The following is a 12,209-nucleotide window of genomic DNA, read 5'->3' as shown; positions in this document are numbered from 1 at the left end:
AGAGTCTGCAAGCCCTCCCGCCTCCCCCAACATTTACCGAACCGCATTGTCAATTCCTATCAAATTAAACTAATGTTGGCAGGCTTCTCCAGAGTTCGGACCAAAGAGTTTCATGGTAGAGAAGAATCGATGGAGCGAAGAAGATGTGTCCTCGAGCGTGACAATAACGTGAGACTGGAACCCATTGTTGGCGTACAATTTTATTGTCGGATTGCAGATTTCGAATCCCGGGGAGACGCATTCTACGTCGGTTTCCCTCTTTCAGAAGCAATCAGGCAGTGTGTGGATCATTGGGCCTCCTGGGGAGCACTCCAGCTGCGTTGGAAACAGTGGTTAGCCATCGCATCTGTGTGCATCATTCTTCGGTTAAGACTCCTCTCTGTCTTTGACTGTGCTTCAACAGCTCTATTGTTTCCAGTCATAAGAAATGCTCTATCAGCCGCAGGGCTCTCCAGAGGGTGGTGCGGTCTGCCCAACGCATCACCGGGGGCAAACTACCTGCCCTCCAGGACATCTACAGCACCCGATGTCACAGGAAGGCCAAAAAGATAATCAAGGCCAACAACCACCCGAGCCACTGCCTGTTCACCCCGCTGTCATCCAGAAGGCGAGGTCAGTACAGGTGCATCAAAGCTGGGACCAAGAGACTGAAAAACAGCTTCTATCTCAAGGCCATCAGACTGTTAAATAGCCATCACCAGGCGGCTTCCACCCGGTTACGTAACCCTGCACCTTAGAGGCTGCTGCCCTATATACATAGACTTGGAATCACTGGCCACTTTAATAATGGAGCACTCGTCACTTTAATAATGTTTACATATTTTTGCTTTACTCATTTCATATGTGTGTACTGGATTCTATTCTACTGTATTTTAGACTATGCCACTCAGACATTGCTCATTATATATTCCTTAATTCCATTCTTATACTTTTAGGTTTGTGTGTATTGTGTGTATTGTTGTGAATTGTTAGTATTACTGCACTGTTGGAGTTAGAAACACAAGCATTTCGCTACACAGCTAAACATGTGCTAAACATGTGTGTGTGACCAATAAAATGTTATTTGATTTGATAAACGGTCTCATTTGCAACTTCAAGGGGATGCGTCAGTAGTTCTAATAGGGCGTTGCTCTCCACTGAATGTCCTTCCTAGAACTAGACACACATGCTTTGGACTGTATTCAGGTGCTCCTATACAAACTTCATGGCATCCCTCAGGTGAATGCCACACTTCAGTGATATTGGCAATATGAGCTTATAGCCAACATCCAGTTGGCCTTTAACCCCCTAGAGTCGATGTCCGCGCCCCCTGTGTAAATCGAATTAGCATAATCAAAAATCCCCATCAAAATGTGGCAGTTTAAGCTCGAGATATCTGTTCGGTTTTTTTTGTTGCATTGGATGCGTCTCAATCCACCACATCCGCTGAAGTCACCCTTCCACATCTGCGATGAAAGGTGACAGAGCTGGAGCGGTGTTTGTCAGACCATGAGACATCCTGAAAATCGGTCTTCTCACAAAGTCATCTGTAGCGTCTGAACAATTTGCCCCACGAACGATTTGGAAAGGTGCGACTCTCACGAACACGTACATGTCGGTTGCTCGTCTGAAGGTCCCCCGGTACCAGTAGAAAAAACGAATGTACAAAAGTGTTAGAAAACATTAGGAAAACCTACTCTTTCCATGACTTAGACTGACCAGGTGAATCCAGGTGAAAGCTATGATCCCTTATTGATGTCACTTGTTAAATCCACTTCAATCAGTTTAGACGAAGGGGAGGAGACAGGTTAAAGAAGGATTTTTAAGCCTTGAGACAATTGAGTCATGGATTGTGTATGTGTGCCATTCAAAGGGTGAATGGGCAAGACACACGATTTACAGTAAGTGCCTTTGAACGGGGTAGGGTAGTAGGTGCCAGGCGCACCGGTTTGTGTCAAGAACTGCACCGCTGCTGGGTTTATCACGCTCAACAGTTTCCCGTGTGTATCAAGAATGGTCCACCACCCAAAGGACATCCAGCCAACTTGACACAACTGTGGGAAGAATTGGAGTCAACATGGAACAGCATCCAGGTGGAATGCTTTCGACACCTTGTAGAGTCGGTGCCCCGATGAATTGAGGCTATTCTGAGGGCAAAAGGGGGGGGTGCAACTCAATACTAGGAAGGTGTCCATACTGTTTGTGAGACTGTTTAGTGCCAAAAATAAGGGGTTGAATGTAAAAAAAAATATATACAAATGATTCCGGATGTTTCTTATATCTCTCAGACACTTCAGAGTAAACTTCCTTTTTTGGGACTGTTGTTCCATGTAGTGAATCTGGTTTTCAATGCGTTTGTATGGGCTAATAGCAGTAAAGCCAAATACAATGTTTGATCAAATCATTTTTGTATCATTTTTGGGATAATTCAAGGGGTCTTAAAATACACATTCAAATAGCTTTTCATAAAACAATTCAATATAGCTTAGTACGGGGCTTAGACTGTAATGGGTTAAGGAATCTTATTAGCTATATCTTTATGAAAGAATCCCCTCTCAATCAGTATGTAATCTTAAGACATTTAGGGAGTTTTACTCTATCACTGTTTGTTTGAGAGATTATTCAATGACGTGCTAGGAGCCCTCCAAATGTTTGCCCACTGTACTCTAGCCACACAGTATGCTACATACAGTATCCTATAATGAGAGCTGCCTTTGTGTTGTGTACAGATTGTGTTACATGGAGGGCTACCTGTGTCAAAGCATGCTGCCCCCAGGGCGATGTCATCTAGGGCGATGTCAGCATTGGAGCCTGGTCCCCACAGAGCCTTCACCTTGAGGTGGAACCTGGGGGAACACACATCACCATGAATGGAGGGAAACACAGAATGGCATTATTTTCATATTAGTTTAAGTACCAAAAAGTACCTTCAATTCTTTCACATATCAGTCTATGCATTTCTTATACAGTATACTACAAAAATATATTTTGTACTAACTAACACAGTCATCATTTATTAATGAACTACAATCACTCAAGAAACGCACTTTGAGCTTTTATGCGCTGTGTGTTTGGCACCTCTGGTCAGTAATTTAGCAGTAAATGATGGCACTGTACCCATTGAGGAGGGCAGGTAGCTGCAGAGTGATGTCCTGCCAGTTGTCTTTCCACTGTCCAGACCTCTCCCACACCAACGGGGACGCAACAGTACTGTTATCCTCTAGCGACAGCAGCACGGTGCCATTAAACTCCCCGTAGAGATACAGGGAGAAATGCAACTGCAGGCAGAGACATCAAGAACAGACGTTACGGTGAATTTCATGACATACTATTTGAAGACGTGAACATGGCTTAACTGTATGATGTTTAATATGATGTGTGTGGTACTAGAGGACTGCTATTTGTTATGATAGACCCGCTGTGACCACCTGACTAATTACAAAAAATGTAAGACTTGGCTACGGTTGTGAGATTCTGGCATCTTTGAGGGTGCTTCTAAAACTTCCTTAATGAGGATGTCTAGAACTCATCCGTGAGTCATCAGTGAGCATTAGGTCAGTAGGGGAGATTTCAAGGAAGCCATTGGTGGAAAGATATGTCTATTTTTCTCACCTGACAGGCTATGGTAGAGACCGGTCGGGGGAAGGAGGAACTTCGGACAGACGCTTTAATACTGGAACTGTTCCCTCTCACCGCCAGGAACAGGAAGTGCCCTGGGGGGGAGAGAATAACCGCAACACTGAGGGGAGTGAACACTGACATAAATTTGCACCACTCAAAAGGGCATGACTGATAGAGCTCTGAAGAGAACAGCCTTTTAGTCCTCATCTGCAAAACAATATATATTGCCTTGGTGCAGTGCTTGTCAATTTGGAATGAAACCAATTGGAGCTATAAACTGAAATGCAGAAGTCAGTGACAGGAAATAAATTCTGCAGAAACATGGCACGTTTTACCTCACACCACATCATGCTGGGCTAGATATAAAGTATTCAAGTATTACAACTGATTGTAAATCATCTACAAACTTTCCAAAGGACGATATTCAAATATATTCAGTGTTAACATAGGGCAGGAGTATTCAACACTTACCCTACGAGGTCTGGAGCCTGCTGGCAGGAGAATTCAACTCTTACCCCTACGAGGTCTGGAGTCTGCTGGCAGGACTATTCAACTCTTACCCTACGAGGTCTGGAGCCTGCTGGCAGGAGTATTCAACTCTTACCCTACGAGGTCTGGAGCCTGCTGGCAGGAGAATTCAACTCTTACCTCTACGAGGTCTGGAGCCTGCTGGCAGGAGAATTCAACTCTTACCCTACGAGGTCTGGAGCCTGCTGGCAGGAGAATTAAACTCTTACCCCTACGAGGTCTGGAGCCTGCTGGCAGGAGAATTCAACTCTTACCCTATGAGGTCTGGAGCCTGCTGGCAGGAGTATTCAACTCTTACCCTACGAGGTCTGGAGCCTGCTGGCAGGAGTATTCAACTCTTACCCTACGAGGTCTGGAGCCTGCTGGCAGGAGTATTCAACTCTTACCCTACGAGGTCTGGAGCCTGCTGGCAGGAGTATTCAACTCTTACCCTACGAGGTCTGGAGCCTGCTGGCAGGAGTATTCAACTCTTACCCTACGAGGTCTGGAGCCTGCTGGCAGGAGTATTCAACTCACCCTACGAGTGTCACGGATCCCTCCGGTACTTTCATTACGCACACCTGTCCCCTATTCCCACTGATTAGTAATTGTATATGTGTGCCCTTGGTTCACCATTGTCCTGTTGATTATTGTTACAATGTCCGTTGGTGCGTGTGAGTACCTGTGCTGTGTGTTTTGGTCTTTTGTGCCCATGTGGATTGCGCAGATGATTATGGGTCTCGTCCCGTGTGTTAATCATTGTGCGTGTGTGTTATTTATTCGAGGTACTCCTCGATCTTTTGCTTGGGTTTCAACCCTGTGTTTTGTATAGTGTTTGTTTGGTGTTCGTCCCCGTGCCTTTACACGGCACGCTGTAATTTGAGTATAATTTAAAAAACTATTACGCATTCCTGGGGTCTGTCTCCCGAATCCTTTATACCAACGTGACAACGAGGTCTGGAGCCTGCTGGTTTTGTATTCTTCCTAATAATTAATTGCACCCACCTGGTGTGCCAGGTTTAATCATTCCCTGAATAGAAGGGAAAAGCAGTGGAACTGGCTCAGAGGTCCAGAGTTGAGTTTCAAGGCCATAAGAAATTCCTCTGACTAAGCCAGTGTTTGCCAAACTCGGTTTTGGGGTACCCCAAGGGGTGCACGTTTTGGTTTTTGCCCTAACACTAGACAGCTGATTTAAATAATCAAAGTTTAATGATGAGTTGGTTATTTGAATCATCTGTGTAGTGCTAGGGGCAGAAAACGACAATGTGCACCCCTTGGGTTCCCCAGGGTCGAGTTTGGGAAATACTGTACTAAGCCATTAGATTCCCAATGTTTTGAAAACTTGAATCTGAATAAAAATTCCATTGGAGTCATAAAAAACATGGATTTCCAGTCTCTGTGTAATATGAGAAACATGGAAAGAAACCTGAAGGATAATCTTTTCCTATGCAGTCTTCTCATATTTCCCCTCTCTTAGCTCAAGGACCTGATGGACGAGACTCAGCAGCACTTGAAAACATATTCTCAGAGGACACATCTAACCCTAGAGCTGTAGGATACCATCATATCTCCATTTACAACTCCTGGTCAATTGCCTATTGGGTGCAACAGGTTCTTATACTGATGCCTATACAACTGAATTTTCAGTACACTGTATGTCCACCAGTGTTTAGTGACTGAGTAAAAAACAATACCCAATTTACAGGATGAGGACCAGTCTAGAGTAAAATGTATACTTTATACAGCACAATGCAATACCCAACCTCTATTTATGTCTAGCCTGATAAAGGTGCCATGTATACCCCCTTCAAATAAAGTGTTAGCCAGCAATTTTAGGACTGCTACCCTTTGAGTGACCTGGTGTGTTTTGCACCATTTACCTTGGGTGTTTTGCAGAGCTGTCCCCAGCATGTCTTTACTGTGTTCTAGTTCCTCCCCACTGACCCTCCTCCAAGAGGACAGCTCACTGGACATTGACCAGCCACAGGACCCAGGCTCAAAGGAACAGTGGGCTCCATAAGGCAGAGTGTCTGTATGGGGACACAGTGGACCAAAACATACTCTCTTCAGTGACTCATTCAGTACCCTATAAACTTATAAATGCAGATACAGCTTATACAAATGAAAGCTTCTAGAAAATTATAAAATAGGACATAGTGACTAGGTCCACAGACTCCCCTTTTCAAAGACCGTTTCCTAAGAAAGGAAACCTCAACAGCATTTTTCCCCTCTTGGCTCCTCCGAGCCACCATCCAGGAAAGAAGCGTGCAGCAAGAAGCTAACCAACTCACCAGGGAATTATCAAAGTTTTCAGTCGCAATTTTGCGTTTACCTCATATAATGACTTCCATGATATTGATCAAATGAAGCCTGCCCACTGGGCACACCGCGTCATTTCAACATGGATAATTGGGTAATATTTGGTAGAGAAGTTGATCAATAAGATTACAACCTACAGTATATTGTTTACCTTTATTTAACTAGGCAAGTCAGTTAAGAACGACGAATGACGGCCTACCCCGGCCAAAACCGGACGATGCTGGTCCAATTGTGCGCCGCCCTATGCTTGGATATTCATCCACTTAAAGACAGACAAAAGTTAGTTGAATTTCCAATGTGTTATCACTATGCATTCAACCATCTAAAAGCGCAACCAAATTCCAATGGAAAAACAATGTCTGGTTTTTGGTTTAGTTGGCACCCAAATGTCTAACTGCGCTTTCAACCATTTAAAGGGATACTTTGAGATTTTGGCAATGAATCCCTTTATCTACTTCGCCCTGAGTCGGATGAACTCATGGATACCATTTTTATGTCTTTGCATCCAGTATAAAGGAAGTTGGAGGTAGTTTCGTGAGCTAATGCTATCTAGCGTATTAACGCAATGACTGGAAGTCTATGGTATCTACTAGCATGCTAACAGCTACCATGCACTTTCAGTCATTGTGCTAACGATAGTTTGCAATTGCGCTAGTTAGTGACTTCCTTCAAACTGCACGCAGAGACATAAAAATGGTATCCACCAGTTCATCTGACTCGGGGGAAGTAGATAAAGGGCTTAATTGCCAAAATCCTGAAGTATCCCTTTAAAAGCGCACTAAAGTTCATGGGAATACAATGTCAGATATTTTGTTTATTTATACATCAGATTAATCTGTTATTGCTGCGCTTCGTCTAATAACAAATGCAAATGACCAGGATTGCAGTTGAGATTACATTAAAAGTACATGGTGCAAGTGATCAATGCCGTTCGAGATTCTGCACAGAATTTAACAGCAATTGTGAAGATCTCTACTGACCTGCGATGACCTATCTTGAACATCCACACTTTATATACAGTAATAACATAAGAAGAAATGTATAGTTAGAGTAACCTCAAAATATGGCCATAGATGTGTTACTCATTTCAAAGTTGAATGTTACATTAGTTTGTTAGATAACCTTAACTTTAGGGCTATTTATTATTTTACAAAATTAGTATTGAATTGTGTTTGGTTGAGAACACAACCAAATATCATCTTTTAACTGCTTGGTTAGTTCCATCTGAGCCACTGGCTTAATCCCATTCTTTAACTTTTATTTGTGGTTGAGTTGGAAATGTGAATCCAGCATATAATTTGTTAACTTGTTGACAAGTTAATAGGCTATTTCATTTATTTCAAAAGTGATACTGAATTGTGTTTGGTTGTCAAGAATTCTTGCCACCTCATAGCTTGTTTTTTGTTCTGCCATGCACTGTCAACTGTGAGATCTTATTTTTTTATTTTACCGTTATTTTACCAGGTAAGTTGACTGAGAACACGTTCTCATTTGCAGCAACGACCTGGGGAATAGTTACAGGGGAGAGGAGGGGGATGAATGAGCCAATTGTAAACTGGGGATTATTAGGTGACTGTGATGGTTGAGGGCCAGATTGGGAATTTTGCCAGGACACCGGGGTTAACACCCCTACTCTTACAATAAGTGCCATGGGATCTTTAATGACCTCAGAGAGTCAGGACACCCGTTTAACGTCCCATCCGAAAGACGGCACCCTACACAGAGCAGTGTCCCCAATCACTGCCCTGGGGCATTGGGATCTTTGTTTAGACCAGAGGAAAGAGTGCCTCCTACTGGCCCTCCAACACCACTTCCAGCAGCACCTGGTCTCCCATCCAGGGACTGACCAGGACCAACCCTGCTTAGCTTCAGAAGCAAGCCAGCAGTGGTATGCAGGGTGGTATGCTGCTGGCAATATAGACAGGTATGTGCCTTTACAAATCATGTCCAATCAATTGAATTTACCGAAGGTGGACTCCAATCAAGTTGCAGATTGGATGATCAATGGAAACAAGCTGCACCTGAGCTCAATTTTGAGTCTCATAGCAAAGGGTCTGAATACTTATTTAAATAAGTATTTCTGTTTTTATTTTTAATACATTTGCAAAAAAAATCTAAAAACCTGTTTTTGCTTTGTCATTATGGGGTATTGTGTGTAGATTGCTGAGGATTTGTATTTATTTAATCCATTTTAGAATAAGGCTGTAACGTAATTTTTTTTTTTTTTTAAGTCAAGGGGTCTGAATACTTTCCGAATCCACTGTATGTGACAAAGTATGATCACATTTAATTAGCTCTGTTAAACCTTCCCTTTGGAATGACTTTGATAGCAACCTAGTAGTTTTTAAGTGGAGATCTCTCAACAATCATTCTCACGATAGCACATTGGTAACAGTCAGTGACAAATAGCTAAGCAGGGCTTGGTTAACCCTGGATGGGAGACAAAAGGGTAAATGTAGATAGATCAATTCTCCAGTAGGAGGTGCTGCCCTGCCTGTTTTTTTTCTTCTGTTAGTGGATATAACGTTGAACAAATTAAACAAATTAAACATATTTTATGCAAGGTTTCTTCTGTTTACATTTGGTTACCATGATGACATAATCCTGTGGTTGAAATTTCACCCTCAAAACAGTTTACGTTGATTACTTTTTTCAAATCCAATGTATTTCGTCACAATACGTTGACAAATGACGTTGAAACAATGGTGAATCAACCAGTTTGTGCCCAGTGGGCGGTTTGTTCTATGGTAACTTTAATATGCTGAAACTGTAGTTTTATATTCGTATGAGAGGGGTAAACATTAATGTTTGATATGCTAACGTTACTAGCTAGCATTGATAGCTAGCTGTTTTATTGTCTTGCAAACTACATTTAGCTAATGCGTGTACGAACGAAAAAATGAACCCACAATTCACGTGCTTGGGAATTGTTGCATTATTCAAGAGTGTACTATGGTTTAGCTGCAATATTCAAGAATATAGCTAGCTAATATGTTTTAGAGGAAAAGTTGCTTGCATTGTTGAATAGCTTGCAAGCTTACAGGCTAGTCAGTACCAGTGGCTACTGCGATACTAATATTTACGGTAAATTTGGAGCTGCAGAACAAGAACGTCACATTGCCAGCCACAACGAAAAGAAAGGCAAGGCTGTAACGTACATTGAAAAGTTTATGTACATCAGTGGAGGCTGTTGAGGGGAGGACGGCTCAGAGTAATGGCTGGAATGGAGTCAATGAAATAGTATAAACCACATGTTTGATACCATTCCATATACTCCATTCCAGGCATTATTATGAGCCGTCCTCCCCTCAGCAGCCTCCACTGATGTACATATTATATCAATCGAAATCTTGTCACGCTGTCTCTCCTTAAATGTTTGTCAATGAGAATAGCCTCTTAATTACCTACTGGAGGTACAAGTTGTATTCTCCATGTCTGAACCATTCTTTGCATTGAATGTGTTCTGATTGAGTGTTAAGAGGGCTTTTATGACTAATGGTGTTGATGTGAGCATTGATGCAAGGGCTGCAAGCGTTGATTGCTACCTTCATGTTGTCACTAACTAATCATTTCCCTTTGTATACATTCACAAAGCTGCCATTTAAACGAGCATGTACATTCAAATGCCAGTTTAATAATGGTATTTCAGTTCCAAGTGGTGTCTTGGAGAAACAGTACATGTATTAAACCCACAGAGAATGGTCCACAGAAAGATATTAGCCTTAGTGGAAGGACTCTTTTGGCACATTTCTGTCTCTTAATGCAATGCCCATCTAGTGGTTGTTACACTTAGAGAGAAGGAACTGACTGATGAACACAGTAGAGAGAAGGAGAGCACTTACTGTTGGCTAATTCACTGCCTCCAGTGAAAGGATTAACAATTCATCATGGCCTTAAACTTTAATACAGTTAATGCAGGTGGCATGCACCCTGCCAGTAGTACCACACTCTGTCTTTGTGGCTTGTCACATCACTCTCGTCACTTCTAATTGCATTAAATTAATCCAATGAGAATACCCAACCAAAAACGATGTGATTTAAGATGCTGAAACTCTTTTTCCTTTAGGCTTAGCTGTTTCAAACATAATCTGATCACTACGTTATAAGATTTACTTTGAAAAAAACATTGTTTTGGTGAGGTTTAAAAAAAAATCAAAGCTGGCAATGAATTATGGTGAAGGCCTATTTGAAAATTCAGAATGTTACAAAACTTATTCAGATTTCTCAAAGTATGATGTTTGGATCAAATATATACACATATTCGACAACATCTTTCTTGGAAAGATCAGATGCAAGGTACACATACATAGGGCCCAGAATTTGTCCTAGACACACGATGACCATGAAAAATCTGGACCCTGAATTCAACGTCAGTAATGTCATGTGACGTTGTTGCACTGTTGAAGCTGCTCTTAGGGATACTGCGAGATTCTGGCAATCAAGACATTTTTCTACTTTTCATCTGACTCTGGGTAAAAAAAGTAGAAAAACTGCTTAATTGCCAGAATCTCGCAGTATCCCTTTAAGGCCTTAGACTCACCACAGATAAATCCCTCATCCTCCCCTAGGGGGCAGTCACTGTGGAAGTCACATACTCTAGTCTTGTCAATGCAGCCTCCTAGGTCACAGTGGAAAGAAGTGATCTCGTCACAGTCTGTGCCCAGCTGTAATTCATGGTGACCTGGAACAAGAAAGAGTTCACATTTAGTTTCCAAAATATCATAGCATTTTTATGTTTCTATTAACGTTCGGAGATGTAATTCAGAATTTACCCATGCCACAGTCTATGAGCTCCAGGGAGTCGAGGGCCAGAGTCCCCCTATCCTTCCCCAGGCAAGTGGAGTAGAGCAGGGTCACCTGGAAGGGCTCATCCACCTCTCCAATCACCGTCTCCAGCACCTCCCACTGGGCCCTGTTCCAAGCAAATGGAATTGGCTCTTCTACGCTTGTGGGGACATAAAATCCCCAAAAGTCCCCACAAGGATAGTAAAACAAGGAACATTCTCCCTTGTGGGGACATTTCCCACATCTTCATGAGGACAAAGGCTATTTTAAGCTTAGGGATTAGGTTTAGGGTTAGAATTAGGGTAAGGGTAAGGGGTTTTAATGGTTAGGAGTTAGGTCCCCACGACGATGGAAGAACAAAACGTGTGTGTGTGTGTGTGTGTGTGTGTGTGTGTGTGTGTGTGTGTGTGTGTGTGTGTGTGTGTGTGTGTGTGTGTGTGTGTGTGTGTGTGTGTGTGTGTGTGTGTGTGTGTGTGTGTGTGTGTGTGTGTGTGTGTGTGTGTGTGTGTGTGTGTGTGCGCGAGGTTGTGGCATGTTTGTCTGGGCAGCAACATCTTGAAAGGACTTTCTGTTCAAATAAATGTCTAAGCAGCCTTGTCTATGTCACAAACAGTCTCTGGTCATCAAACAACTTTACTTTTATGGGAGAAGTGTGTTACATCTTCATACCCAAGGAACCATTATACTACACTTTATATTCTACTTAAAGATTATATTATGACATTTTAGATTTAGGTTTATACATTTCCCTCTCAACTGAAGTCAGCATAACATAACATATTATGTCCACCATCTCAACATCTGCTCATTTAACTATTTTTAAGTGCAATCTATAGTGCCATTGGGATGTCAATATGAATGTAATGTCTTTGTTTGTCATTTTGTCTAATCCTTGCATGTTCCGTATGTTTTTACATCAAGGACCACTTTAGAAACAAGTGTTTTAATTAATAATGTGCTATCCTCTGGCGACACATTGCACATATTTTTGTATATCT

The 12,209-nt window shown here is 42.2% G+C and overlaps 1 protein-coding gene across 2 annotated transcripts in view; it reads right to left on the bottom strand.

The window, feature by feature from the left end:
• The window catches only part of LOC139530654 (tyrosine-protein kinase receptor-like), a 75,918-nt gene that overhangs the window by 23,377 nt on the left and 40,332 nt on the right, over window positions 1–12,209 (bottom strand). For both annotated transcript variants that reach the window (XM_071327239.1, XM_071327238.1), the window contains exons 5-10: window positions 11,199–11,338; window positions 10,967–11,107; window positions 5,988–6,137; window positions 3,592–3,692; window positions 3,097–3,257; window positions 2,731–2,825 (exon numbers count right to left, since the gene is read on the bottom strand). In XM_071327239.1, coding sequence (XP_071183340.1) covers window positions 2,731–2,825; window positions 3,097–3,257; window positions 3,592–3,692; window positions 5,988–6,137; window positions 10,967–11,107; window positions 11,199–11,338 — 788 coding nt within the window. The remainder of the gene's footprint in view (window positions 1–2,730; window positions 2,826–3,096; window positions 3,258–3,591; window positions 3,693–5,987; window positions 6,138–10,966; window positions 11,108–11,198; window positions 11,339–12,209) is intronic.

This window comes from Salvelinus alpinus, chromosome 9 (assembly GCF_045679555.1).
Source record: "Salvelinus alpinus chromosome 9, SLU_Salpinus.1, whole genome shotgun sequence".
Classification (NCBI taxonomy): domain Eukaryota; kingdom Metazoa; phylum Chordata; class Actinopteri; order Salmoniformes; family Salmonidae; genus Salvelinus; species Salvelinus alpinus.
Note: the sequence above shows the minus strand (reverse complement) of the source record. Positions and strands in the feature narration are given on the sequence as shown.